General features: G+C 45.4%; 1 protein-coding gene across 1 annotated transcript; it reads left to right on the top strand.

Annotated features, from left to right (window-relative positions):
* The first annotated feature begins 1853 nt into the window (after positions 1 to 1853).
* On the top strand, positions 1854 to 15612 carry LOC114090951 (carbohydrate sulfotransferase 6). Its single transcript, XM_027933296.2, has 3 exons — positions 1854 to 2070; positions 12540 to 12604; positions 13735 to 15612. The coding sequence occupies exon 3, from the start codon at positions 13743 to 13745 to the stop codon at positions 14928 to 14930; it is 1188 nt and encodes a 395-aa protein (XP_027789097.1). The 5' UTR covers positions 1854 to 2070; positions 12540 to 12604; positions 13735 to 13742; the 3' UTR covers positions 14931 to 15612.
* Positions 15613 to 26535: the final 10923 nt, after the last annotated feature.

Genomic DNA, 26535 nt, shown 5'->3' with positions numbered 1-26535 from the left:
TGAGCTACAACCCAGAGCTAAATCAGGGTTTGAGATTGTTACTCAGTATTTGGGGTCAAGGCAAGACAAAGATTCCTAATTTTGTCAAATGATCAGTTTCTGCTGGAATCAGGCGCCAGGACCTAATGACCCACCAAGGTTCTGTCATGTAAAGTTAGTAAAGCCCTCTCTCCCCTTTGCTTTCCCTTCTCCCTCTTTTCTCCCATCTGCCCTCCTCCATCTTCTTCTCCTCTTTCTATTCATGCAATTTAAAAGATTTTTGTAACTTTTGGACCAAATAAGTTCTAAATGCCTACTAAGGAAAATTTGTAAATGACACAAACCTTAAATTTAAAATAATAATAACTCTTGTCTGAATCCCTAAATTATCATGATTGGCATTTGGCATTCTGATACACATATTTCTACTCTTTCCTATTTTTTTCCCACAACTCCTCCACATCCCCCCCAAAAAACCCACTTTCTATGAACCTCTCTATATAAATACTTGTTGCTGGTTTAGTTCCTTAAGATAGGTCCTGGGCGGGGCGGCGTGGGGTGCTGGGTTGTGGCTCAGCGGTAGAGCGCTCCCCTAGTATGTGTGGGGCCCTGGGTTCCATCCTCAGCACCATATAAAAATAAATAAAATAAAGGTATTGCGTCCAACTACAAAATAAATATTTTAAAAAAAGATAGGTCCTAGAAAGGAATTACTAATTCAAAAAGCTGATGACCATGGTTAAGGACCTTAATTCATCTTGCCAACCCACAGCCAGGGTTGGTACTAATTCACACTCCCGGCAGCAGGGACTTGTTTCAGATCAGGGATTACAAGTCTTTGCATTGCTCTGTCCTTCGCCTGGACTCTGCCCTGTTATTTGTAAGGGGTGGGGGGGTGTAGGGATGATATGTTTTATTTGTTGAAATGTATCCTGTATTTATCTGGACCTGCTATCAAACCTGTGCCTGGGGTCGAGAGTAGGGTAGGGAGGAGACAGGAAGCGGGGTCAACTGCGGGGCCCAATTCCTGAAAGCCACCTGGCCTCTTGGCCTTCCCGCTTGGGCTACTAAGTCAAGGAGCCTGCGAGGGTACCCCTGGCATCAAGGTGTCTGGGTGTTGGCTTTGTGCTGAGGCTGAGAACTTGGGGAGCAGTTTGGATTCCAAGTCACTCCGCTGCGAGGATGCCACCGAGAGCGGAGAATGCGGGGGTGGGGGAATGGGGGGGGGCAAGATTAAGATTCGATTTCCTTCACAAGGGCCTTTTGTCCTCCCGGGAGCCTCCCTCCTCTGGAGATTGAGGGGACGACAACTTTTTTGAACCATTGTGGGCTGAGAGGTGACCCTGCGAGCGCCCTTTGGCATCCTCGTCCCGACGATGTGGCCCTGGTGTCCCTCGAGCCCACCTGTGCCCTCCCTTTCCCCCGACCCAGCTGCGCCCGCCCTCGGCCACCGCCCCTCCCCCGAGGCGTGGCCCCAAGGTCTCGGCTGGGGAGCGTAGCAGGAGCTGGGGGCCAACTGGCTCCTTCCTTCGCTCCCGCCCTGGCTCCTGCCGGCCGGCCCGGGACCGCAGCCACGTCTGAAAGTGCCTCATTGTGTGCGCCCCGGGCGGGCAGCGCGGAGCAGCGCAGCGGGCCGCCGCGGCCGCACAGGTACAGCGGGGCGCGGGGCGCCGGGCTGGGCCAGGGTGGGGGCTGCCCCGCCGGGACGGGAGGCCCGTGTCCCGTGGGTGTCGCAGCCCCAGGACACCCGCATCCCCAACATCGCATTGAGACGGCGCCTCCCTTTTTCCCTTGGACTCCTGTCTTGTTTCCAGATTCGCTCCGACTGGAGTGTCCAGGTGTCTCCAAAACCTTGGTGCCTCCGACTCCCATCGATGCTTCTTGGAGCCCAGTCCCTGGTGTCACCGCGGGCCCCTTAATAGTCGTGGGACTCTGAGGACCAAATCAGCCCCTGCAGACTCTCCCGGTGAAGAGAAGGAACAGGCTGTGGGCTGGAACTTGGAAGGGACGACGTGTAGGAGCCTTTGCTGAGCGTCAGGAGAGAGGCGTCCGCTCCCTGCGCGGGATCAGGCAGAGACGCCAAGCTTTGGGGTACGTTGGCTCGCCCACTCTCCACGCCAGATGTCCCCCACTCTCATGTGGGCTTGGGGCTGGGTGAGGGGCACAGCTGGGGAGGCTCGTGGATCCTGCAGCCAGGCTCGGGGCAGACGGGGAGATCCGAGGGTGGCAATTCTGTCTGCACTGTGGAAAGCGCATCGCGCTTGTAGCGCGATTTGAGAGAGTCTCCCTGGAGCTTGAGCTACACCCGGATCACTGTTGGGGATCCTTTATCTAAGAAGCACGGCTTTGAAAAGCTCCGAGAAAAAGTAGTTTGGTGAGTGAATTTGGAATCAGACACAGATGAATTTGAGTCCTACTATCAGGCTTCTGGCTGCTTCGCCTTGGGCCTAGAGGCCCCCTTGGCCTCTGTGTAGGTGTCCAAGAAATGTAGACATTCCTTTCTCTTCCCCCTTAAACTCGAAACAAGGAAGCCAAAATGAACTTTGTGCGTGTATGTACGGGACAGAGAGAGAGAAGTGGGGACAGGGGGATTGAACCGTGGGGCACTCTACCTCTGAGTCACACCACCTCTGAGTCACATCACCTCTCAGTCCTTTTTAAAATTTTATTTTGAGGCAGGGTCTTACTAAATTGCAGAGGCTGGCTTTGACCTTGTGATCCTTCAGCTTCAGCCTCCCCAGTAGCTGGAATTACAGACTGAGCTGAGAGACTAGGCAAAATTCACATTTTAAAAAAATCCCATATTTAAGGATGGGAAAACTGAGGCCTGAAGAGCAGGAAGGTCTTGGCTGACCAGATGCCTCCAGTGGGTCAAATACCAGAGCTACTAGGAATAGTAGGCTGTGAAGGAGCAGTGACTTGGTTCTCTGCAACCTGTGTGGTAGGTGCAGTTATAACCTCATTTTACCAAGGAATTAACTGAAACCTAGAGAGGGTGAGCAACTGGCCCAGAATCACACAATGTATGGTAGACACAGAATTTAAACCCAGTCTGGCCTCAAAGCCAGGCGTCTAGCCATTATCCCCCATTGTCTTTTGTTTTCTGTGTGTTTGTACAGTCTTCTGCCTTGGTTGCCACCTTCTGTTGCTAGGCAAAAGGGCCACCAAAATCTGGTAGGGCTAATGTCCTTGGATTTCTCTAATGCATAGACTTTCCCTTAGTTGTGACCCAGTATTTGGAAGATTCCTGAACAAATACTTATAAATATACTATGTGTCAAGCATTGTTCTGGGTTCCTTACAAATATTAATGCAATCTTCAAATAAAGCCCATGAAATGGGTTACACTCTTTCCTCCACTTAATAGATTTAAAAGAAAAAAAAAAAAACAGGCAGAGATTAAATAAATGATCAAGTGGGATTTACAATCTTAATCACTATGCACTACTTGTCTCTAATGAGACAAACTGGGTTTGTCTAATCTCATAGGCAGAGATAGGTGCAGAAATGCATGGACAACAATATCCCGGGTAGTGATAACAGCATTCAATATCACCTAATTCAATTCTTAGTCCATACTGAAATCTGAAATTTCTGTGATTATCTCTTACAGTTGGTGTGTTCTGATCAGGATCCAAACAAGTTCCATAAAACAATCCCTTTTTCCTTTTTCATTGACTTCTAAGAATGATTTTTTTTTTTTTTTTGATACCAGGAATTTAACCCTCTACCAATGGGGATTTAACACTCTTCCACTGTATCACTCCCCCAGCCCTTTTTAATTTTTTGAGACAGGGTCTTGCTAAGTTGCTTAAGGCCTACCTAAGTCTCGCTGAGGCTGGCTTTGAACTTGCAATCCTCCAGCCTCAGCCTCCTCGAGTCGCTGAATGATTTTTTTTTTTAATATTTATTTTTTAGTTGTAGTTGGACACAACACCTTTATTTCACTTGTTTATTTTTTTAATATGGTGCTGAGGATCGAACCCAGGGTCTCACACGTGCGAGGCGAGGGCTTTACCGCTGAGCCACAACCCCAGCCCCTCACTGAATGATTTAAAATAAAGAGTTAATAAAATAAACCAGAGAACATTCTCAATTATCTCAGTAATGGAAGGCTTTGTGAGTACTGAGGAAAACATGGGAATGTGCTCCCTGCACAGTCCTTCCCCATATCCTGTGTGAATTGCTGCAGAGAAATGGTGGGGGGGGGGGCTAGAATTTAGGGCTCTTCGACTGTAATTAGTGCACTTTGAGGATCCCTGGGATGGTACGGTACGTATTTTTTGGTTTTTCATTCACACTTCCTGACTCTTAACTCCTTTCCCAGAGCAGGTCATAGAAACTAGAATTTCCTTTCCCTAAGGCAGGTCAGAGAGACTCACATCTTCCCCTTTCCTCCTGCCTTTCACCTGATGGTATGAAGAAATTCTCTGACCTACCTTGTCTGGAAGTAGATCATAACATTCTCATTTCAGAAGGATCCTGCCCCATGTCCTAAAGGAAGGAATGCTGCACAGAGAGGTCAAAAAGAATCTAAACAGACAGGCCTTGCTGGGTTTGCCCAACCAGTATATTATCATTAGACATACAATGAAGTCTTCATAAAAAAACTAAAAGGACAGGGTTCAGAGAGGGGAGCGTGTGAAGGTACAGGAAGGTGGTATACCTGAAGAGGACGTGGAAGTGGGGCCCTTTCCCTTATATCTCACCCTGCACATCTCTTCATCTGGAGCCTTTGTAATAAACCAGTAAGTGTGTTTCTGTGAACTCTCCAGAGAAATTCAGTGAACCCCAGGATGGGGTAATTGGAATCCTGGTTCATAGCTGGTTGGGCAGTAAAACAACCTGAAGCTTGCAAGTGACATCTGGGGGTGAGGGCCCAGTCTTAGAGACTAAGCCCTCAACCCATGGCATTTGACACCGTATCCAGATAGTCAGTGTCAGAAGTGAATTGAATTGAATTTGAGGACTTCCAGCTGGTGTCTGATGAACAAGCTGATTGGTTGCCAGCAATTGGGCAGAAATCCCCATGCTTTTCAGGGTCACAGAAGTCCCCTGTGGCTACTGTGGTTGAGAGAACAGAGGAAGAAACAAAACTGTTGTTCCTAAGCAGAATCCCAAAAGCTCAGAGCCAGGGAAAGGGGTTTATATCTGTTCATCTGCTTCATAATGCCCTAGGGTGGCTTTAAGCCACAGAATCTTGAGGCTCCTTCCCCAGAGTAATTTGAATTCATTTCCTAAGAGATTCTTGAAGGCAGATCTATCTCCTCCAGCAGCATCTGGTCTGTGTGACTCCAACCTCCCTGCCTCTGTCAGTTGTCACGAAGTTGCCTCATCAGAACTTTAGAGAACAGCAGATGTGGCCAGGGCTTGGGGAACAGATGTGTCTTTTGTCACAGCTTGACCTAGTCCACCGTCCTGAGACTGAGGGTAGGCTTGAGGATTTTTACATGTTTCATGGCACACACAGGAGGTGATTCTCCATCCTATGCCCCGGCTTTCTCTGACCAACTGAGTACTCAGGTGAACTGGAAGATGTATTTGCAGGTACCTCTCCTTGCAATGAGAGTGGTGTGCATGTGTGTGTGTGGGGGGGATTTCACTTATGTCTCCTTTAATCAATTAAAAATAATCAACTTATGATTACCAAAGTAATGCATGTCTATTATAGACTACCAGAAAACTGCAGCAATGTGCTAATAAGAAGAAAAATAACCTGTACCCTGGCCATAGAAAAATAAACACTACTATCCAGTGTGCCTCCTTTCACCCTTCTTCCTCCAGTATTATGTATTTTTTAGAGAATAGATTTAATGGAGCTGGATGTGTGGCTCAGTGGTGGAACCCTTGCCTAGCATGTGTGAGCCCCTGGGACTGATCCTCAGCATGGGGCTAGGGGGAGTGGGGAAGAGTTTTCGTTTGTTTGTTTGTTTGTTTTTGGTATGGGGGATTAAACCCCAGCCCTATTTTATATTTTATTTAGAGACAGGGTCTCACTGAGTTGCTTAGCGCCTTGCTTTTGCTAAAGCTGGCTTTGAGTGATCTTCCTGCCTCAGACTCCTGAGCCGCTGGGATCACAGGTGTGCACCACTGCACCTGACAAAAGAGCTTTATTAAGGTGTAACTCTCTACTTTTTATAAATAATGCTGCTATGCAAACTCACGCACAACTTTTTTTGTGTGTGTGAACATATGTTTTCAATTTCCTTGGGTAGATGGCTAGGACTGGAATTGTAGTATCATCTGGTACCTCTATGTTTAGCCTTTTGAGGAACTGCCAGACTGTTTTCCATGGCAGCTGTACTATTCATTTTACATTCCCACCAGCGCTATACAAACGTTCCAATTTCTCTTCTTTTCATGAACACTAGTAATTTTTTAAATTATTACATTTCTCTCCTTCTCCCTCTCTTCCTCTCTCTCCCCCTCTTTTTATCTACTGAGGATTGAACCCAGAGTCTGGTACACGCTAGGCGAATGCTCTGCCCCTGAGCTACCCTCCCCCAGCTCCTCTCTTTACTGTGGCCATCTTGTCCTGGTGTATGGGAAGCAATATATCATTATGGGTTTTTTTTAATATTTATTTATTTATTTTAGTTTTCGATGGACACAACATCTTTGTTTGTATGTGGTGCTGAGGATCGAACCCGGGCCGCACGCATGCCAGGCGAGCGCGCTACCGCTTGAGCCATATCCCCAGCCCCTATCATTATGGTTTTGATTCTTATTTTCCCAAAACTAGAAACCTTGAGCATCTTTTCATGTACTTATTGGCCATTTGTATATCTTCTTTGGAGAAATATCTTCTCCGACTCCCCCCCCCCCCATACTTTTTTCCTAGTACTTGGGATTGAATCCAGGGGAGTGCTCTACCACTAAGCTACATCTCCAGCCCTTTTTATTTTTAAAACAGGGTCTCATTAAATTTCTAAGGTTGGCATCAAACTTGCCATACTGCCTTAGCCTCCTGAGTTGCTGGCATTCCAGGCATGTGCCACCATGCTTGGCTTCCTTTGCCCCCTTTTAAATCAGGTTACTTGTCGCTTTATTATTGAATTGTAAGATTTCTTTATATAATCCAGTTACAGGTCCCTTTCCAAATGTATTATTTGGAGTTATCTTCTCCCATTTCTGGGTGTCCTTTGATATTTATGTTTTGTAACACAGTTGGTATCCTTCAATATGATTATATTTGTATGTAAGTTTTATTACTTGTGCATTTTCCATTTGATGCTACGCAGCAAAGGCCTCTAAATGTCGACTATTAGGCTTCAACTTCTGACTCAGCTACTGTTTAGATCCTTTAGGCAAGTCTTTTAGTCTTTCTAAACCTGCTTCCTCACCTATAAGGTAGAGAAGATCATCTAGTTGTTAGAGTTGCTGTGACAATCAAATCAGAAATTGGGTGGGAAGGCCTTGGCATACAGGAATCCCTCAGCTGACAGTTCTTACTGTGCTCTTCTTCTTGCCCACTGTGAACACCCATCTTCCCTCTTGCTTCCCTCCCTGCCTTCATATTTCTTTTTTCCCTTTCCCTTCCCCTCCTCTTTTCCTTCTTCTCCCTGACAAATGCACTGGGCTCCATAGAGTGGTTTTTACTTTGCTGGAGGTCCTCGATGCCTAGAGTTTACTGATTCCTCATCCGGAATCTACTTTCTCTAGCCCTTAGGGCTCCTGAACAGGGGTGGCCTTCAGCTGACACCAAACAAAAAGAAATATGAGTCCGGGATTTGTACCTAGTATTACATTTCACTCTCTTGGATTCCATGCCAGGGCTGGGACAGGCTGGTGACAAGAGGATCCGCTGAGTCAAGGCGGGCAGAGTTTGGCCAAACGTGAGTATTGCCCAGAGAGCCAGGTTTCCTGGGCTTCAGCCGCACATCTGTTGTGGCAAACCATTCCTTCCCCTGTAGATTGGTTTTCCCATCCACAAACCAGGCAGAACCGTAGCTCCTTCCTGTTTCTCTCAGGCCAAGAAATGGTGAGGGATGTTTAGAAGATACTGTAACTTCTCTGGGCACAAATGCTATGCACCTATAATCCCAGCTACTGTGGAGGTGAGACAGGAGCAATTGCAAGTTTGAGGCCAGTCTCAACAACCTATCAAGACCCTATTTCAAAATTAAAATTTTAAAAAAGATCAAGAATGCAGCTCAGTGTTAGGAGTGCTTGCCTAGGATATGCAGGGCCCTGGTTTCAACCTCTGAAATTGCAAAAAAGAAAAAAAAAAAAGATACTATAAGGAACTGAACAGAAAGAAATGTGGGCCAAGTGGGGAATTCGTTATTGTCTTTGGATTTGATGATGGGATATCTAATTTCAATTCGGCGAATATTTGCTAATATCATCTACTTAGTCTTTAGCATATTTCCGGTCATGATACTTACTGTCTTAGTCAGTCAGGATTATTAACTTTTTATTGAGGTGTAACATAGCAGCAAAGAACCCAGATCATAGAGGTACAGTGTGATGAAATTTCACAGATTGAACACACCCATATAATCAGCACCCTCACTAGAACACAGCATAATGCATGCCCAGAAGGTCTGCCCACGTTCCCCTCTAGTTCTACCTGACTCACTCACCCAGGGCATCCACCATCTAAGCAGAACTCTTGGTTGTGACAGAAACTCAACTCACATTGGTTGAAGCAAAACTGGAATACTTTCCCCAACTGAGAAGTCCATGGGTGAATTTGGCAAAGACAATTCCAGATGTAAAGATTTTGCTCTCAGCTTGCTTGCAAACTCCCATTCATTCTCTGCTCAGTTCTCTTCTGTGTTAGCTTTATACCCAGTTTCCCTTTTCCCTTCAGATCTACAAAAAAAAAAAAAAAAAAAAATCCTTGGATTGTAGTTTAACAGGTATCCTATTCCTAAACCAATAGTTCTTATATGGGTGGGGGTTAGAGGGAGTCAGTGTGTGGTATAAATAGATGAGCACATCTTGGGACACATGACCCTTAGCAACCAGGGTCAGCTTCATCCAAACCACAAGCACTTTGAGTGGGTGTGTGATGGGTCAATCTAGAGGCTGGCTTTGGAAGAGGGAGCAGGTATTGAGTCGACCCAATCATATCTGCTGTATCTATGCCGGGCTGAGCCTCACACTGGATACCTGAGGTCAGACACTCACTTGCAAAAAAACCACAATCCCAACCCTCAAGTTGCTTGCAGGCAAGAAGGATAGTGGACAGCAGAGTAGTGCATGCATTGCAAGAGGCACACGAGTGCCACAGTCCGGCTGGCTGGGCAAAATAGCTGGGGGGGTGACGAACAACTTGTATACGTTGATACAGCAGGAGTGGGAACCGTTTATTGCAGGACAGGAGCAGTATTTATACATTCCACACAGCTTATCTAATTAACATAAACTAGATACATCAGTTAACCAATCAGGAATCTCCACACTTAATGGCTCGCTTTTGTTACTTCTCAAACCACTCCCTCTGGCATTTTGCCAGGCACCATCCAGACTTGTTTACGAACTCTAACATTCCCCTGGCAAAATGCCAGGTGTTATTTTGACTTGTTTACAGACTCTAACACACGGGAGGCACCCTCACAGGAAGCCAGTGACTCCTGGTGTGAGTCATTTGAAGAACAGTAATGATTCCTGGTCATCTGAGGCAAAGGGTACTGGATGGGAATTCTGGGAAGTGAAATAGGAAAATTGGGTAGAAATAAACAATCAGGAATGTGGTTTAGAACCATGCAAGATGGACTGGAGAGAGGTCAGCTAGGAGATTTTTCTAGAATCCAAGAGAGAAATATGCATACCAAGACTACCGTGAGTCTCCCATGGCTAGATGTCTGGGCCACCATCTGGTCTTTTGCCATCACATAGTATGTCTTTAATGTCCCCAGCTAGGTTATCAGCTCCACCAGGGTAGAAACTCTCGCTGTATTGGACTTCCTCCACTGAGCATCTTGCTTTCTTTTCTTTTCCCTCTTTTATCTATGATTTATTATTTTTGTTATTTCCTCAATTTTATCTTTCATCCATTCTATAAATCATTTTAATATACCAGGCAATTTAGCTCTACAAAAAACAGAGTCTTTTATTACAATTTTAATGTTATCTAAGGCAATTTAACTCCATGGGAAAAAAAATTCATTACAAGACAGGTAATGTACTCTTAGTATATATGTGCTTCATCTGTGAATTGTTTTATAAAAGCACATAATATAAATTTTGAATATTGATTTAGTTAGACTTATGTTAATAAGAGATTTCTAAGAGAAGAAAATTGTGTATATACGTGTGTGTGTGTGTGTGTGTGTGTGTGTGTGTGTGTTGGAGACATATCACTAGAAAGTCATTAGAAAAATTGTAACAGTAATAATTTAAGCTTTCTTGTTTTTTAGAAATAGGAAGGTAATTAGCAGAAGAAACAGCTAAAAGTTTTGAAAGGAATTGCCTCTTGGAAATAGAATTTTGGAGCAAGAAAATGACTTGTGACAATTATTTGATTTTTTTAAATTAGTTATTTAAAAATGTGTTTAGTTGTTTTTAAATAGATAATATGTTCCTATGGGTCAAAATTCAAAAGGTGCAAAAAAAAAAAAGAATTAATCGTAAAATGTCTATGCTATTTTATTCCCCTTCCAAGATAAACTAACATCATTTTCTTGTATAAATTTCCAGGAGAATTTTATATTTATTCAAGCCATATGTATTATTCTGACAAAAGTAGAATTTTAAAAAGATTTTATAACAGAAAAAGTTTCAGCAACTTGAAAAAGACCACTCTGTAGATTGCTCCTGATTAGATTGTCTTCTTCTTTCTCCCCTCCCCCAAGCCTAACACTGGGAGTCTGGTCCTTGTCGTGTGTGTGTGTGTGTGTGTGTGTGTGTGTGTGTGTTGCATGCTCAAGCAGGCAAGCAGTCTACCACTGAGCTACACCCTCAGCCCTGACCCTTGCTGACTGGGCATTCTTGTCTCTGAGCCCCACTGACCTCCTAGGAATGCAAGGAGGAAAAAAATTCAGTCACTGAGGTGAAAGTACATAGCACAATGCCTTACTGACATGCTCTTCCTGACTTGGAACCCTTGAGCAATTGGCTGGCTTGCAAAACACAAGGCTCCTTATCAGAAAATTCTCAGCCAGGACCTAGGCTTCTCTGGATACCCCAGGTAGCACAGAACATTTCAATCTTCCTCATAATTCTTATGCGTTCCTGTAATAGGATCAGATAGCAAGCAGTTCCTGTAGTGCATGATGAGTCACTTAAGAAGATTTCTGGCTTTCCCAGAACACAGGTAACAAACACCTTGGCCTGAGGCTGAGGTCCTCCTGTGCTTGGAGTAAGGCTGGGGCAGCCAGGGCAACTGTCTTTTGTTTGGGCCAAAGCATAAAGATCCCGAAATCTGGGGAGAGTGATTAGGAGTGGGAGATGCCCTCAGCCAGTGATCAGAAGTGCAAGAGCTTACAATCAGATTCCTAGCTTCTTTCTAACCCTTGAGTCCTTCAACTAAAAACTGAAATCATAATGCCTGCCTTAGGGTCTGTCAGTTAAGTCAAGGATCTGTAAAGTACTTGTTGGCAAATAAGAGTTCCCTTCCTTTCTGGTACCTAATCTCAGGGGAGCCTGCCATCCATCAGCCAGCAGCCCAGGAGTGTTGGTAATGGGTGCAGAGCAGATGGGTGGCCACTCGCCCTGTCTGCCAGGTTTTCCAGCTTGGGTGTGGGGTACAGGAAGCAGCTCTGGGTTCATCAGATAACAGAGCTGTTGAGTGTCCTTTACCCATTCCTGGGGCCTCCTGATGAAGAGAAGGAGCAGAGATGGGACCTACACATAGTTTAAAGTCCAGTTTCTCTTGGTGGTGATATGGATACAGAAGCAGGTTTGGTGAGAAGCAGACACTACAAAAGCGATGAGGAGATTTCCAGGCCTTCCCTTCCAATGTTATCTTCAAGCCTGGAGATAACTGCAGGAACAATAAGTGCACAGAGCAGGAAACTCTGGGACCTTGGGGTATGTGAGCTGGGCCTAGTGTTTCACCTGTAGGACAAGTTTGATAGTCTAAAGATCTACTAATGGGACCAGGGGTAAGTGGTTGTTAGAAGTGGGCCTGAGAGATGCTGGGATTCAAGGAATAGGTATCTTAGGGGGTCTCATAAACTTGGAGGCTTCCCATGGAGAAGGGCTTCTTCTTCTCTGGACGAAACTGAACTCAATACTAGAATAGTAATAGTAACATGAGATTGTGTATGATACTTACCAAGCCCTCTCCTCAAAGGTGTTTGTGGCACTGACCTTTACAATATAAGAAGTTAAATGCTGCCATCCCCCCATTTTATAGAGAAAGAGATTGGGCCTCAGAGAAGTCAAGACACTTGCTCCAAGTTTTACAGCTCCTGAGTGGCAGTGCTTGGATTAAAATTTGACCCTCTTTCCTCCATCTATCAGGAGAGCCCATCTGTTTAAATCCATTTGGAAAAATACTCAGCTCAGGCTAGGGACAGGGCAACTTTGTTCCCACCCCTAGAGACCTTCCTGTGTGGGAACTATCTCCCCTATGGGGCTCTGATCCAGTCTCCCTCCTGCTTTCTCAGGCCTGAGGCACCTCCAATGGATTTGTGATCAGCTTGGGCAGCTCTCCCAGCAGCCCTGGACAGCAGTGAGTACCCCCAGTAGGGAAGGGGCAAGCAGCCCTTCAGGGGCGTCTTCTGCTCCACCTCTGCTTCTCTAGCTCTTCCTGCCTCCTCCTTAACTGGTCTCTTCTGAAAACACACATGGCTCCCATAGGATCCTCTCATTTTGGAGCCTGGGCTACATTTAGCACCTGGAAGGGGTGATGGGAACAGTTGGTGTTCTTTGTTCATTCTACTTATTTTTACCCCGCACCTCCCCACCTTTTTTTTTTTTTTTTTTGCAATGCTGGGAATCAAATCCATGGCCTCCCACCTACCAGGCAAGCACTCTCCCACTGAGCCACATCCACAGGCCTTTGTACACTTTTTACTAACAACAGTATACTTGCTTGTTAATAAAAATCATACAGCACAGAAGCACCCTTTCTAGGACTCACCCTAGAAAGTTTGAGTCCTCAGTTATAGGGGTTACTACATGATCCCTCTCCCCATGCTGGTTCCAATCATATCCCCAAGCCCTAAGAGCCAGGTACCAATATTATCCCCCTTTTACAGATGGGTAGGCTTAGTCACAGAGAGGTTAAATGTTTTGTGGAAGATCACAGGGTAGAAAGTGGAAGAGCCAGGATTCAACCTGAAGGAGACTTTTAGTGCACTGGTGTGCCAAATGGCATCAAGCTCTTTAGTTAAGCCACCTAAAAAATGCTTTCCTAAGAGGAGTTCTTAAGCAAAATTCAGGAATTTTGTTTTAAAACACATTGAAAAAAATCTCTCTCTCTCTCTCTCTCTCTCTCTCTCTCTATATATATATATATATATATATACACACACACACACACATATATCCTTTTCTAGATAGATAGTCCAAGCTATGTAGACAAGTGGATAGAGAAGGAGAAATAGATTTTCCACAGTATTATGCCACTAGATTTTAGCTGTCAGCCTAGACTCGTTCATGGCTTGAATGGCTTGTATTTTAATTTCACATTCCCAGGAGAGCGCTGGACTGAGACCAGCCTTGGGAGCCCTCGTTCTGTCCAATCGGGTCGGGTGGTTCAGTCTTGAGGCTACTGCCAACCCACAACTGGACAGTAGTTTGGACGTGGGATTGGGCGTCTGTGCCACGTTCCCTAACCTTGGCGCTCGGCTCTCGCAGGCCCAGGCATGCGGCTACCGCGCGTCTCCGGCACTGTAGTGACTGCACTCCTGCTGGCGCAGACCTGCCTTCTGCTCTTCCTGGTCTCCCGACAAGGACCGTGGTACCCAGCCGGCGGCAAGCAGCGTGTGCACGTGTTGGTGTTGTCCTCTTGGCGCTCAGGCTCATCCTTCGTGGGCCAGCTCTTCAGCCAGCATCCAGACGTGTTCTACCTGATGGAGCCCGCGTGGCACGTCTGGGCTGCCCTGTCGCAGGGCAGTGCTCCAGCGCTGCACATGGCTGTTCGCGATCTGGTGCGCTCTGTCTTCCTGTGCGACATGGACGTGTTCGACGCCTACCTGCCGTGGCGCCGCAACCTGTCAGACCTCTTCCAGTGGGCGGTGAGCCGCGCGCTGTGCTCGCCCCCCGCCTGCAACGCCTTCAGTCGCGACGCCATCAGCAGTGAGGCTGTGTGCAAGCCACTGTGCGCGCGGCGGCCCTTCGGCCTGGCCCAGGAGGCCTGCCGCTCCTATAGCCACGTGGTGCTCAAGGAGGTGCGCTTTTTTAACCTGCAGGTACTTTACCCGCTACTCAACGACCCAGCGCTCAACCTACGCATCGTGCACCTGGTGCGCGATCCAAGGGCGGTGCTGCGCTCCCGAGAGCAGACCGCCAAGGCGTTGGCGCGCGATAATGGCATAGTGCTGGGCACCAACGGCACGTGGGTGGAGGCCGACCCCCGCTTGCGCGTGGTGAGCGAGGTGTGTCGCAGCCACGTGCGCATAGCTGAGGCCGCCCTGCACAAGCCGCCGCCCTTCCTGCAGGGTCGCTACCTCCTGGTGCGCTTCGAGGACCTGGCGAGGGAGCCGCTGCGCGAGATCCGCGCACTCTACGCCTTCACCGGCCTGAGCCTTACGCCGCAGCTCGAGTCCTGGATTCACAATATCACGCACGGGTCGGGGCCCGGTGCGCGCCGAGAGGCCTTCAAGACCACGTCTAGGGATGCACACAACGTCTCCCAGGCCTGGCGCCACTCGCTGCCCTTCAGCAAGATTCGGCGCGTGCAGGAGCTGTGCGCCGGCGCCCTGCAGCTGCTGGGCTACCGGCCCGTGTACTCTGAGGATGAGCAGCGTGACCTTAACCTGGACCTCGTGGTGCCTCGCGGCCCGAGCAGCTTCAGGTGGGCGTCGCCCACCGATGAGCACTCCAAGCCTTAGCGGAGGACCCTAGTTGCGACAGTAGTTTGGGTGCCGGAGGAGCGTGTAAGAAAGAGACGTGGACAGGCGCATCGCATGGGAAAGTAGAGTCAGCCACCAGAGAAGCAGGGAGAGTCCAGGATTCTCCCCTGTACTAGGAAAGGACCAAGTCTTTCTCCCCGATTCTCGGCTTTCTTTCCTTTGAGCCCTCTTCAGGAGCTGATTTCCCTACACGTATGCTCTTCACGGAAAGCAAAACTCCCATCCCACTTCCCTTGGGCACTACTCAAGCATTTTCTTTCCCCTTGATTCTTTCCTCCCTTGGGACGCTCTACGCAGTAGTTGAGAAGGACGTCTAGCTCTGGCTGGGAATGGAGGGGCACAGCAGTGAGCTGGCTCCTGAAGTTTGTACATCATCTCGTGTTGCCTCCCCCATATGCACCCTGGACTCCGTTCCCCGCGCCTTCTGCACCATACTTCATCAAAGCCACAGGTTATTGTCACCTGTATCTTTAGTGAGAAATCAGAGAAGATGCCTCTGTCTTGTGGTCTTCCATCAGTGTCTGTCTGCCCCATCTCCCAGGAGCCCACACCCCTCCCCATCACCCTGCTCAGGTACGATGAACCTTTGATTTGCCCTGAGAGGAGAAATCCAACTTATGAAAATAAACGATAATTAACCTGTGTGATACAGATTAGAGTTTGCAGCCCATGAAGTAAAGAGACTTGTCCAAGGTCATCTGGTGAGAAAAGAGGAGGAAGCAGGGAGGGGGATTTTGCTCTGGAACTGCAGTAGGGAAAAAAGCTACGAATCAGGCTTGCACAGACCTGTCTCCTATCAAAAGGGTGGATCTTCTCCCCGTTTTATTTCCTTTAGGAAAAAGCAAGCAGTGTCACCGCCAGAGACACAACTGTGGTGTATAAGAGGTGTTGAATTCTGGGCCAGAGAGAAATTTGGATAAGCCTGGAGGGAGGCAGTGAGGAGGAAAGGAGTGGGGAGATGGCTGGGCAGCAAGCCAGGTAAAGTGGATGGCAGAGTAAGAGGTTGGCAGCAGGATCCGTGCCTGGAAGGCAGGTGGGGCAGCTCATGGGGTGAATGTAACTAATAGGGCTTGCCAGGAGCTTGGAAGGCAGAAAGGCTTTGGGGGTGATTCTATCTTCCCTTGGTCTTTCCAGGTCAAGCCCTAGAGGAGGAAAGATTAAGATTCCTGCCTTTAAGCCACAACACGTAACTCTGGCAGCTAAAGGCTTATTAAAAAGATACTAGGTATGCAGAAGACTTAGTACTGAGCTCAGGAAATAGGAGGCAATAAGTGCTCTGTAAATGCTTAAAGGGAAAAAAAAAAGTTCACAGAACCTCTAGGAACAAGGAAATAGATTTGAGTTCACACAAAACACTAAATCACACTGGGGCTCCAGTACGTGCTGGCATACACCTGTTATCCCAGGTACTGGGAAGCCTAAGGCAGTTGGATTGCAAGTTCCAGGTGAGCCTAAGCAACTTATCAAGACCTTATCTCAATATAAAAAAATAAAAGGGGCTGGAAATGTGGGTCAATTTCAGAGTTCTCCTGGGTTCAAACCCCGTACCACACACATCACACTGAAGCACACAGTTGGTCTGGAATCTCTGATGGTTGCCACCAATCATTGTTGCTGTCAGTCACCAGAAGGAATTCTGGGGGTCCCTGACTCCTGATTGTCATCTTAGATGTAACCTTAGATTGGTGGGGCAAAGAGGAGCTGACATTTTTTGCTTCTTTATTTGGAGAGAGCAGAGATATTGACGTCAAAGCTGATACCTCAGGACCCTTCCAGTTTTAGAAGCGTCAGGTCACATAAAGCCTGGATCTGCTGCTGTTGACAATAGTGTGGGAAGGCATTTAAGACCTCAGATTAATGGAGATTCTATAACTTACAAAATGTCTTAGTCCATTTGGGCAGCTATGATAAACTACCTTAAGTTGAGTAACTTATAAACAACAGAAATAAATTTGTCACAGTTTGGAGGATGGAAGTCCAAGATTAAGGTGCTGGCAGGGTCTGCTGAGGCCCCACTTCCTCACAGATGGTGCCTTCTAGCTCTGTCCTCACCAAGTGGGAGGGTCAGGGCAGCTCTCTGGGGCCTGCCTCAAAATAAAAAGGCCTGGGGAAGACACTCAGGAGCAGAGCACCCCTCGTTCAATCCATACAGCTGGCCTGTAAACTGATGCTTGCCACCAGTCACCCAAAGTGATTCTAAACCAAATCATGAGGGCGTCACAATCTTGGTCCCTCTAATTACCTCCTGAAGTCCCCTCCTCCTAATGCCCACTTTAGGAGTGAGGATTTCAACCCAAATATTTGGGGGAGACACAATTCACACGCTAGCAGAAAGGCTAGGATCACATAGCTTAGCATATGGGCTGGCATTCAAACTCATCTCTTTGACTTCAGTGCTAATAGTCCTAACAAGGAAACCACATTAAGAATGAAGGTGGACCTTCATTCCAAAGAACCTCACCACAGGCTCAGAAAGCCAGATCATTTGCCCCTGCCACAGATCACTGGAGGTCAGGGAGTCATCCTGGCATTTGGTTACAAAAATCTCAAGGACCAGAATGTCAAGAGGTATGGTAGACAGTTGGCTGGGGCATCGGGGACCCTGCTTCTGGTCCCTTTCCTGCCGGTATGTCCATACCCAAACTACCTTCCCTCTCTGCTGACCACTGAAGACAAAAGCAACCTGCTGGCCCTTCCTATAAGGAGTCCAGTGTCAAGAGGAGGAATCAGCCTAGGAACAGACAGTCCCAGTTACTGTGGAATGTTAAGGCAAAGAAGGATGAGCAAAGAGGTTCACGATGCCAGAGGCTAAGAACGAGGAGACACTGATCTCTAGTGGAGTTCAAGAAGTTTTGGTGGGGAGCTTAGAACCCAGTCTGACATGGCATCTGACAAATTTCATTTGCTCCTGCTCAGGTCACAGATTCTGTTGATGGTCACAATTAATGGCCTATGCTGTTCCACGCACTTTGCCATATGATCATCCATTCTTTTCTGACTCCCAAGGTGCCAGGACAGAGATGACTGGCTCCCAGTTGCTCCCAGTTGGCTCCCTGTACGTGGAGCACTGCAGGTAAGGCTCAGGTGAGCCCTGATCTCTGTGAGAGGCTCCAGTAGCTCTGTGTCTTCTCCTGAACTCTGGACAAGCTTGATAAAGGCCCAGGGCTCCCTGCACAGCAGGCACTCAAGACAAGCCTCAGGGTGAACCCAGATCAGACTCAGGACAAAGGAGAGGGGAGTGCCCAAGGGGGAACAGTAAAGCCTAAGTTTGGTTTGGGATCCCGGGGAGACAGATTCTTGTGTTACTGGCTAAATATGCCTTGCTTCTACAAGAATACCTTGGGGGACAGAGAAGAATGGATGAGTCATACAGCAAAGCATGTGGAACACACAGAGGCCACTAATTGCAGCCATCAAAAGAATCTGTGACCCAAGCAGGAGCAAATGAAACTTGTAGAATGCCAATGTCATCCTGGCCTCTGAGCATAACACACACACAAACACACACACACACACACACACAGAAGAAAGCCCTGTCACTGAAGTCTGTGATGAACAAAGCCCTCTGGGTTGACTTAGAAATGACTGTTTTTTCTTTCTTCTTCTTCTTTTTAAAAAATCAGGTATCAGGGATTGAACCACTGAGTCACCTCCCCAGCCCTTTTTGTTTTGAGACAGGATCTCCCTAAGATTGCTTAGGACCTTGCTAGTTCTTGATAAGGCTGGCCTTGAACTTGCTATCTTCCTGCCTCAGCCTCCTTTCCTGGCCTCTAAATCTGGGCTGGTCCTGTGATTCACTTTGGCCAGCAGAATGTAGCCTAGGAAATGGTGCACCAGTTCCAGCTTTGGCCTTGTAGGGGAGGCAAAACGGTACCTTTATCCATCATAGATTTTTAGCTGGGGCTCTTTAACAAAAAGAAAAATTAACAAGAGGGGCTGGGGCTGGGGCTCAGTGGTAGAGTGCTTGTCTTGTATGTGTGAGGCACTGGGTTCAATTCTCAGCACCATAAAAAAATAAATAAATAAAATAAAGGTATTGTGGCCATCTACAACTAAAAAAAAACAAATAAAAAAGAAAGATTAAGAAAAAAACAGCTCACTAATGAATGAATTCATAAATCATATCAGAGAAAGAAAAATAACTCAAAGCAGTGGCTTCAAACTTCAGCTCATATGGCAGCTTCAAAATGAACAATACATTTGTAGAGAAATGACAGGACAAAGGAAAGCAGTTTTAGGCTTCCCAGGGCAGTGAAGCAAGGAAGATAAATTTACAAGACATAAGTGATAGGGTAGACTTGTTTGTAGATTGTGCTCTTGCCAACTCTGGGTTGATAAGAGTTTATAGTTGTCTCCTCTAAAGAATTTATATCCTGCCTACCAGCAGCAAAGGTGGAGGGCAAAGGAAGCTTTTTTGCTGTACTTGTTGCTTTTTAGGTGCCTTCAGCTTAGAATTAATTTTTATGTAAAAGAGCCACATTTTCAGGTGGCATATTTTGCTTGCTTTCTGTCACAAGAGGAGTCCAAGGCAGTCCCTCCAAGTGGCACAGGATCTCAACTCCAACTGGGCATGTTCTTGATTTATGCTGCTGAAAAGAATTTTGTGTTGAAACAAAGCACAAAGCTGGGCACAGTGATGCACCCTGTAATCCCAGAGACTCGGGAGACTGAGGCAGGAGGATGGCAAGTTCAAGGCTAGCCTCAGCAACTTAGTGAGACGGTCTCAAAATAAAAAATAAAAAGGTCTGAGGATGTGGCTCTTGGTTAAGTGCCCCTGGGTCCAATCCCTAGTACAAAAAAGAAAAAGAAAAGAGCAAACAAGAAAGCCACAAGCAAAGACTTATTAAAGGACAGCAAAGCAAAAGCATGCATCCCCCAAAGCAGGGTGCTACTGGCTCTCAGAGGAGAAGATCAGTAACACACCCAGGGGTGGACTCTCTCATTATATATAAGATTTTCCTGGGAAGAAAAGCACAGGTTCCCACGTAAACTTTTGTGAAAATCAAATCTATGTCAATCATTTGATATTTGGGGCTCAGAATATTTCCTCCTGGTTAAGCAGTCTCACCGTAAATCAATTGTGGGCACATCGTATAGGTCTTTGAATCTGGTGACATTTAAACTGATTCTGTTTTTGTCCGAGTTGAGCTGATACAAGCATATACTGGAGGTTTTGTTCGTCTAACTAAAGAGACCAGTCATGCTCATAGATCTGGGTCTCTGTCTAGAAAGATCTCTTTTTTCTGAGAGCCCACCAATCTCATGTGGGCCTTTGTCCTTTTTGGGGGACTCCTGACTCTGTCATGAAAACAAGTCCAGGCTAGCATGGTGGACAAGGAGAGACCTGGTGAGGGAGAGTTCAGTTGCACCATCAGGGACAACTGTCAACACACTGTCACTTCTGCTATATTCTGCTGGCCAAAGAAAGTCCCAAGCCAGCTAGGTGGGGTAATAGACTCCAGATCCTTTGGGGGCTGGGGCGAGTACTGGGGATTGGACCCAGAAGCACTTTACCAGAGTTACATCCCCACCTTTTTATTTTTTTATTTTGAGATAGGGTCCTGCTAAGTTGCTTAGGTCTTGGCTAAGTTGCTGAGTCTGTCCTTGAACGTGTAATTCTCCTGCCGCAGCCTCTTGAGTCACTGGGATTACAGGTGGGTGCCACCTAGACTCCACCATATACTGACAGGAGGAGTCTGTTTCACTTTGTGTGTAGGTGTGTGTGTGTGTGTGGGGGGGTTCCTTTGTTTTCAAAGAGTCAACTCTACTTTACATATTTTGTACATTCTTCTTGAACCAGGTTTATTTTTCCAGTTTTGCAGATATTCAAGACACCATTTATTGAACTTTCTAATCTTTAAGATCAGTCAGTATGTTCCTTGGAAAGACGAATAAGTCCCATGAGTAACTCATTTTTAAAAATAAATTTTAAGGCAAAGAAATAACTTATTTTTATTTATTTTCTTTTTACTCCCCAAGCACATTATTTCAATAGTAGCAGCCAACATGAAGTTTTAGCAGCTTAATTTTACCCCTGAATAAAGCTTTTGTATAAACTGATTATTAGATATATCAGTGAGACCAACTAAGACCCAAATTGCCCAGCCAAGTCATAAACTTTAAGAACAATCAACATGTGCACTGTCTTCAAATCATTCACATTTTAGGCTGGTTGGTTACACAGCATTGGCTAACAGATATAATTAAGAATGGAGTGCTCAGGCTGGGACTGTAGCTCATTGGTAGAGCGCCCACCTCACATTGTGAGGAGGCACTGGGTTCCATCCTCAGCACCACATAAAAAATAAATAAAGATTAAAAAAAAAAAAGAATAGAGTGCTCTTGGCAGCCTGTAGCTCCCATCTTTCCACAAGAGTTCAGGCTTTGCCATCTCCACTGATGGGGTTAGAACTGGTCCCTGCACCCTTACCTGTAATGAAATTAGACCTTCCCATCACTCTCCTACATGATATAGCTTGGAAGGGTCTAGGCCCACAGCCACCCACAGTCAGGGTGAAGCATGCTTTTGGACCCCTGTGGGTGTGGGAATTCAGGAGGGCATAAGCAAAGCACAGGTGGGACCCCTGGGTACACAAAGTAAAACACTGCCTGGAATACAGAGAACCCACCAACTCTTCAAGAAGCCATTATGATATCAATAATGTGCCTTATTTTTGTTGTTATTTTTCAATCAAGAGACTCTATTTTCTACATTAGGATTGTGTCCACTGTTCACGCTGACACTACCCCTGGGACCCCTCAGGCCATGTTTGCCGCCATCTTCAAGCTTTGCTCCCAGGAGCGTATTCCTACCCTTCTCTGACTGCTAGCCTCTAACTCAGTGCTCTCCAATAGGAATAGAATATGGACCACTGATGTAGATTTTTTGTTTTGCTTTTTGGTACTGGGGATTGAACCCAGGGGTGCTTTACCAGAACCCAAGCTCCCCTAGTTATTTAAAAAAAATTTTTTTTTAATTGCTGAGGGTTTTACTAAATTGCTAAGGCTGACATTGAACTTGTGATCCTTCTGCCTTGGCCTCACAAGTTGCTGGAATTACAGGTATACGCTACTGCACCCACATACCCTCTATGTAGTTCTAAGCTTTGGATTTTCTAGTAGCCATTAAAAAAAGATGAGACGCCGGGTCCAGTGGCATTTACTTGTAATCCCAGCAGGTTGGGAGGCTGAGGCAGATGGATCACAAGTTCAAAGCCAGCCTCAGCAAAAGGGGAGGCACTAAGCTACTCAGTGAGACCCTGTCTCTAAATAAAATACAAAATAGGGCTGGGGATGTGACTCAGTGGTTGAGTGCCTTGAGTTCAATCCCTGATACCAAAGGAAAAAAAGATGAGAAACTGGTAAAATTAATTTTAATCACAAATTCTATATATCCCAATACATCCCAAATATTACACTTGTAGCATCAAACCAATATAAAAAAATACTAATTTATTGTGCATTCTTTTGAGACAGGATCTCAGTATTTTCATGCTGTCTTCAAAGTCCAATATGTGTGTAGTAGTACATTTATATCAGTAGTACATTTCACTTGGGACCAGCTGCATTTCTAGTGCTCAGTGGTCCCACATGGCCAGTGACCACCATATTGGACAGTCCAGGGCTGACTCCTCATTCTTGTTACACTTTTCTGCCTGCCTTGCCCTAGGGTCTTTCTATAACCAAATCTCACTAAGATGTTTGTCTGGAGAAAAGCCCTCTACTTCTAATCTCCATGCTTTGGAAATTTTTAAAAAACAGAAGAAGTTTTGACTTTCCAGTTGGTTCTACACATTCAAATCCCTAGAGTCTAGCAGAAGAGAAAGATACACTTCCAAAGCTTCCCATCACCTAGCCCAGAGCTTTTCTTCTCTTCTTATTACATATACTCAGATTGTATTGGCCACTTCTTGCGTTAGTTGCTTTGTCTTGATTCATTTGAATTTTTTTTTTTTTTGTAATGGGAATTGAACCCAGGGACACTTCACCTTTAAACTACATCCCCAATCCTTTTTATTTTTTATTTTAGGATAGGATCTCACTAAGTTGCTGAGGCTGGTGTTCAACTTGAAATCCTCCTGCCTTAGCCTCCCCAGGTCCTGGGATCATAGGCACCATGTCTGGCTCATTTGACTCTTACCACAATCCAGGGAGGCAAGATTCCTCTAGACTTAGGAGTGTTTAAGGGGCCGGGTTGTGGCTTAGTGTGGTAGTGTGCTTGCCTAGCACACAGTGAGGCACTGAGTTCAATCCTCAGCACCACATAAAAAAAATGAAATAAAGATTGTGTGTCCACCTACAACTAAAAAATAAATATTAAAAAAAAAGAGTGCTTCAGTAAGTCAGGCCTAGTGCCAGGCCCTGGGGACACAATAGGGGACAGAGCAGGCACAGCTCTTCCTTTTTGAGGAATTCAGACACTAAATCAATGTCCCAAGGATAAACATGCCATCATAAGAATGAAAAAAAAAAAAAAAACAAACAATAAGAAAGGATAGAGGGCAACCTCCTTTTGTCAGAGGGGGCATGGAAGGTCTTTGAAGGGAAAACATCTGGTGTGAATAAATGAACAATGAACAGAAATTAATCCACCACAGGATGAAGATAAGATAGGAAAACTGTAAAATAGGCCCATGGGAGAGGCCCTTAGTAAATAGAGATCTCTGAAAACATGGCGTTACTCAGAGCTTATTTTCAGTTAAACAAACATTCAATGTATAAAAGATTAGACATACTGTTATAGGGACAAAGGAGGCAAGGCACCGAAGATAGCAGGAAACTGTTTTATTTGGCTGCAGCCAGGTTCAGAGGACATAGCTTTTGCTGTAATCAATTAATCCCCTGAACCCCGAGTTCAGGGAGTTTCAGAGTTTTATACCCAGCATGTAAGGGGAGGGGCTCAGAAGTTCACAGTCTGCAAAAGTTCACATAAAAGCAGCTTTTTCGTTCACTGTTCTGGGCAAGTTAACCCTTCAAGGACAACACCTGAGAAGGGGAGAGCTTCTTCTGCTCGTTCTATTCTCCCCCTGACAGCTGTTACCATGGAGCCCACTTGGTAACTTCCCTTATCTTAAAAATGTAGACATCTCTGTGAAGCCAGAGGCCTTGTTTGCACATTTCTTCAAAGTACTATACTGGATATGTTTGTGAAAAACTAGTAAGGGGGTGTCCAGCACCTGGAGTGCTGGTATCTTCTCGGCCAGTGGCCAACTAAACAGGGCAACACAAAAATAGGATGTTTATCTACATTGAACTCTTTTGCAGAGATTCTTTTGCTGACAGTCCTAAAATCAGTCTGGGTGAAGGTTTCTGGAGAAGCCCAGTTAAGCCTTTTCAATGGAGAAAGGGGGGGTGCCACTTCAATATTATAACTAAAATGTCACATACCCGAGGATCTCACACAATGGGCACACAAGTGATTAATGGCTAGAGTGACCAAAGAGGAATGTTTGAATCTCCAAGGATAGAGTGGTTGCCATGGGACTTGATCTCCAAGATTTCTAAATAAGTAAAAAAAAAAAAAAAAAAAAAAAAAAAAAAAAAATATATATATATATATATATATATATATATATATATTTAGTTAGTTAGCAAGCCTTTACTTTTTTTTTTTTTTTTTGGAGACAGGGTTTCATTACGTTGCTTACAGCCTCACTAAGTTGTGGAGACTGGCTTTGAACTTGTAATCCTCCTGCCTCAACCTCTGAGCTGCCAGGATTACAGACACATGCCACCATGCCTGGATGTAGTCACTTGTTTTTTTAACCTACTTTATGAGACTTTCCTTCTGAGGCTTCTTAAAGCGCAGGGGGAAGCAAAACAACAATAAAAAAAAAAAACAGCTTTATTGAAATGTAATTGACAGACAATATCTATACATTTTTAAAGTGTAAAACTTGACTAGTTTCAGCATACATATATACGAAATCAAGTCATCACATGACCACAAATTATTTTTTTAAAACTATAATCAAATTCTAATGTTTTACCCTAATTATTAAATGTTAATTCTTTTCTTATGACTTCTGGATTTTGTTTTGTTCTAAAGATTTTGTCCTGTTCACGATTATAAAATCAGTCTTCGTGTTTGCTTTCAATAATTTGGTAGCTGGGTATTTTACATTTGCATCCACAGTCTTAAGGAATTAGCAACACTCCTGACCAGTGTGTGGGGGTGGTTAGTTATTTTTGTTTTCAGGTATTCTTTGTCCCATCGCCCTCTACTGACAGATCTTGTTCATTACACTCAGCTTCTTCACGGATATCCTCTGTGCTCCATTGGATCACCTGGACCATATTTTAAAGATCCCCATGCCCCAAATCAAATGGACCATCTCCCAACCTTCAGAAGTGAGTTGGATCTCCCATCAGTTTCTTTTACAATATAAATATTCCCTCCCAGCACAACTGTTTTCTATGAATGGCTCTTCAGATCCTATTCCTCAAACACTAGAGCAAAAGTGTGGAGTATTGCCAAAACGTATGGGATTGGCCAACCACACATTTTCCCAGTGTGGGAAGTCCTTCTGGACAACTGAATATGTTAAGGATATTTTAATGTTTTATCCAGATAAGACTGGATACCCTGGCCCAGCCTGTGGTTCTTGTGCTATTCTGTTCCCATTCTTGAAGAACTCCATTCACGCCCTCAACACTCATGAATTCAGCACCAACCTGGTACCAGGTCACTGTTGGTGCTGGGGACACATTAGTGAACAAAACAGACAAAGAGACAAAAGCCCCTGCCCTTCTGGGATTGCATTCTGATGATGGAGAGATGATCAATGAATAATAAATAGCATAAATAGTTAATTACATAAAATATTAGGAAATCCTATTAAGGAAGGATCATGGGGATTAGGAATGTATAAGTATAGGAAGGGGTTCAAGCAGTAATTTTTTTTTTAACTCCAGGGTACTTTACTACAGAGCTACATATCCAGCCCTTTTTATTTTTCATTTTGAGACAAGTCTCTCTAAATTGCTTTGAACTTGCAATTCTCCTGCTTCAACCTCTGAAGTCACTGGGATTACAGGCATGCAACACTGCGCCTGGCTCAAGCTGTAGTTTTTAATGAGGTGGTCAGGGTAGGTCCCTCGCTGAGAAAGTGACTTCTGAGCAGAATTAAAAGAGGTAAGGGAGTTAATTAAAGGTAATTAGGGATATTTATCCTGGAAGAGGAAATAGCTAACACAAGAGTCCTAATGAGAAAGCATATCTGGCATGTTGGAAGAAGAGCAAGGGCCCCGTGTGTCCAGTATGGTGGGCCAAAGGGAAAGTGCTAGGATGTAAGAGGGAGGGTTTAGGTCACGTAGGGTGTTGGAGGCCTTGGTGAAGACCTGGGCTTTTAAAATTTTTACTTTTTTTTTTTTTGGTGCTAGGGATTGAACCTGGGGGTACTTTACCACTATTCTAATCCCCAGTCCTTTTTATTTAGAGACAGGGTCTCAGTAAGTTTCTGAGGGTCTCTCTAAATTGTCCAAGCTGGCCTTGAACTTGGGATCCTCCTGCCTCAGCCTCTTAAATTGCTGGGATTACAGGTGAGTGCCACTTGCCATCTGCCACAGGAACTTTGGCTTTTAC

The sequence above is a fragment of the Marmota flaviventris genome, chromosome 18 (genome assembly GCF_047511675.1).
Source record: "Marmota flaviventris isolate mMarFla1 chromosome 18, mMarFla1.hap1, whole genome shotgun sequence".
In the NCBI taxonomy this organism is placed as follows: Eukaryota; Metazoa; Chordata; class Mammalia; order Rodentia; family Sciuridae; genus Marmota; species Marmota flaviventris.
This window is presented reverse-complemented; position numbering and strand designations above follow the sequence as displayed.

Excerpts from the sequence above, each read along its gene's own strand:
- LOC114090951 (XM_027933296.2), top strand. The coding sequence starts at position 13,743 with ATGCGGCTACCGCGCGTCTCCGGCACTGTAGTGACTGCACTCCTGCTG.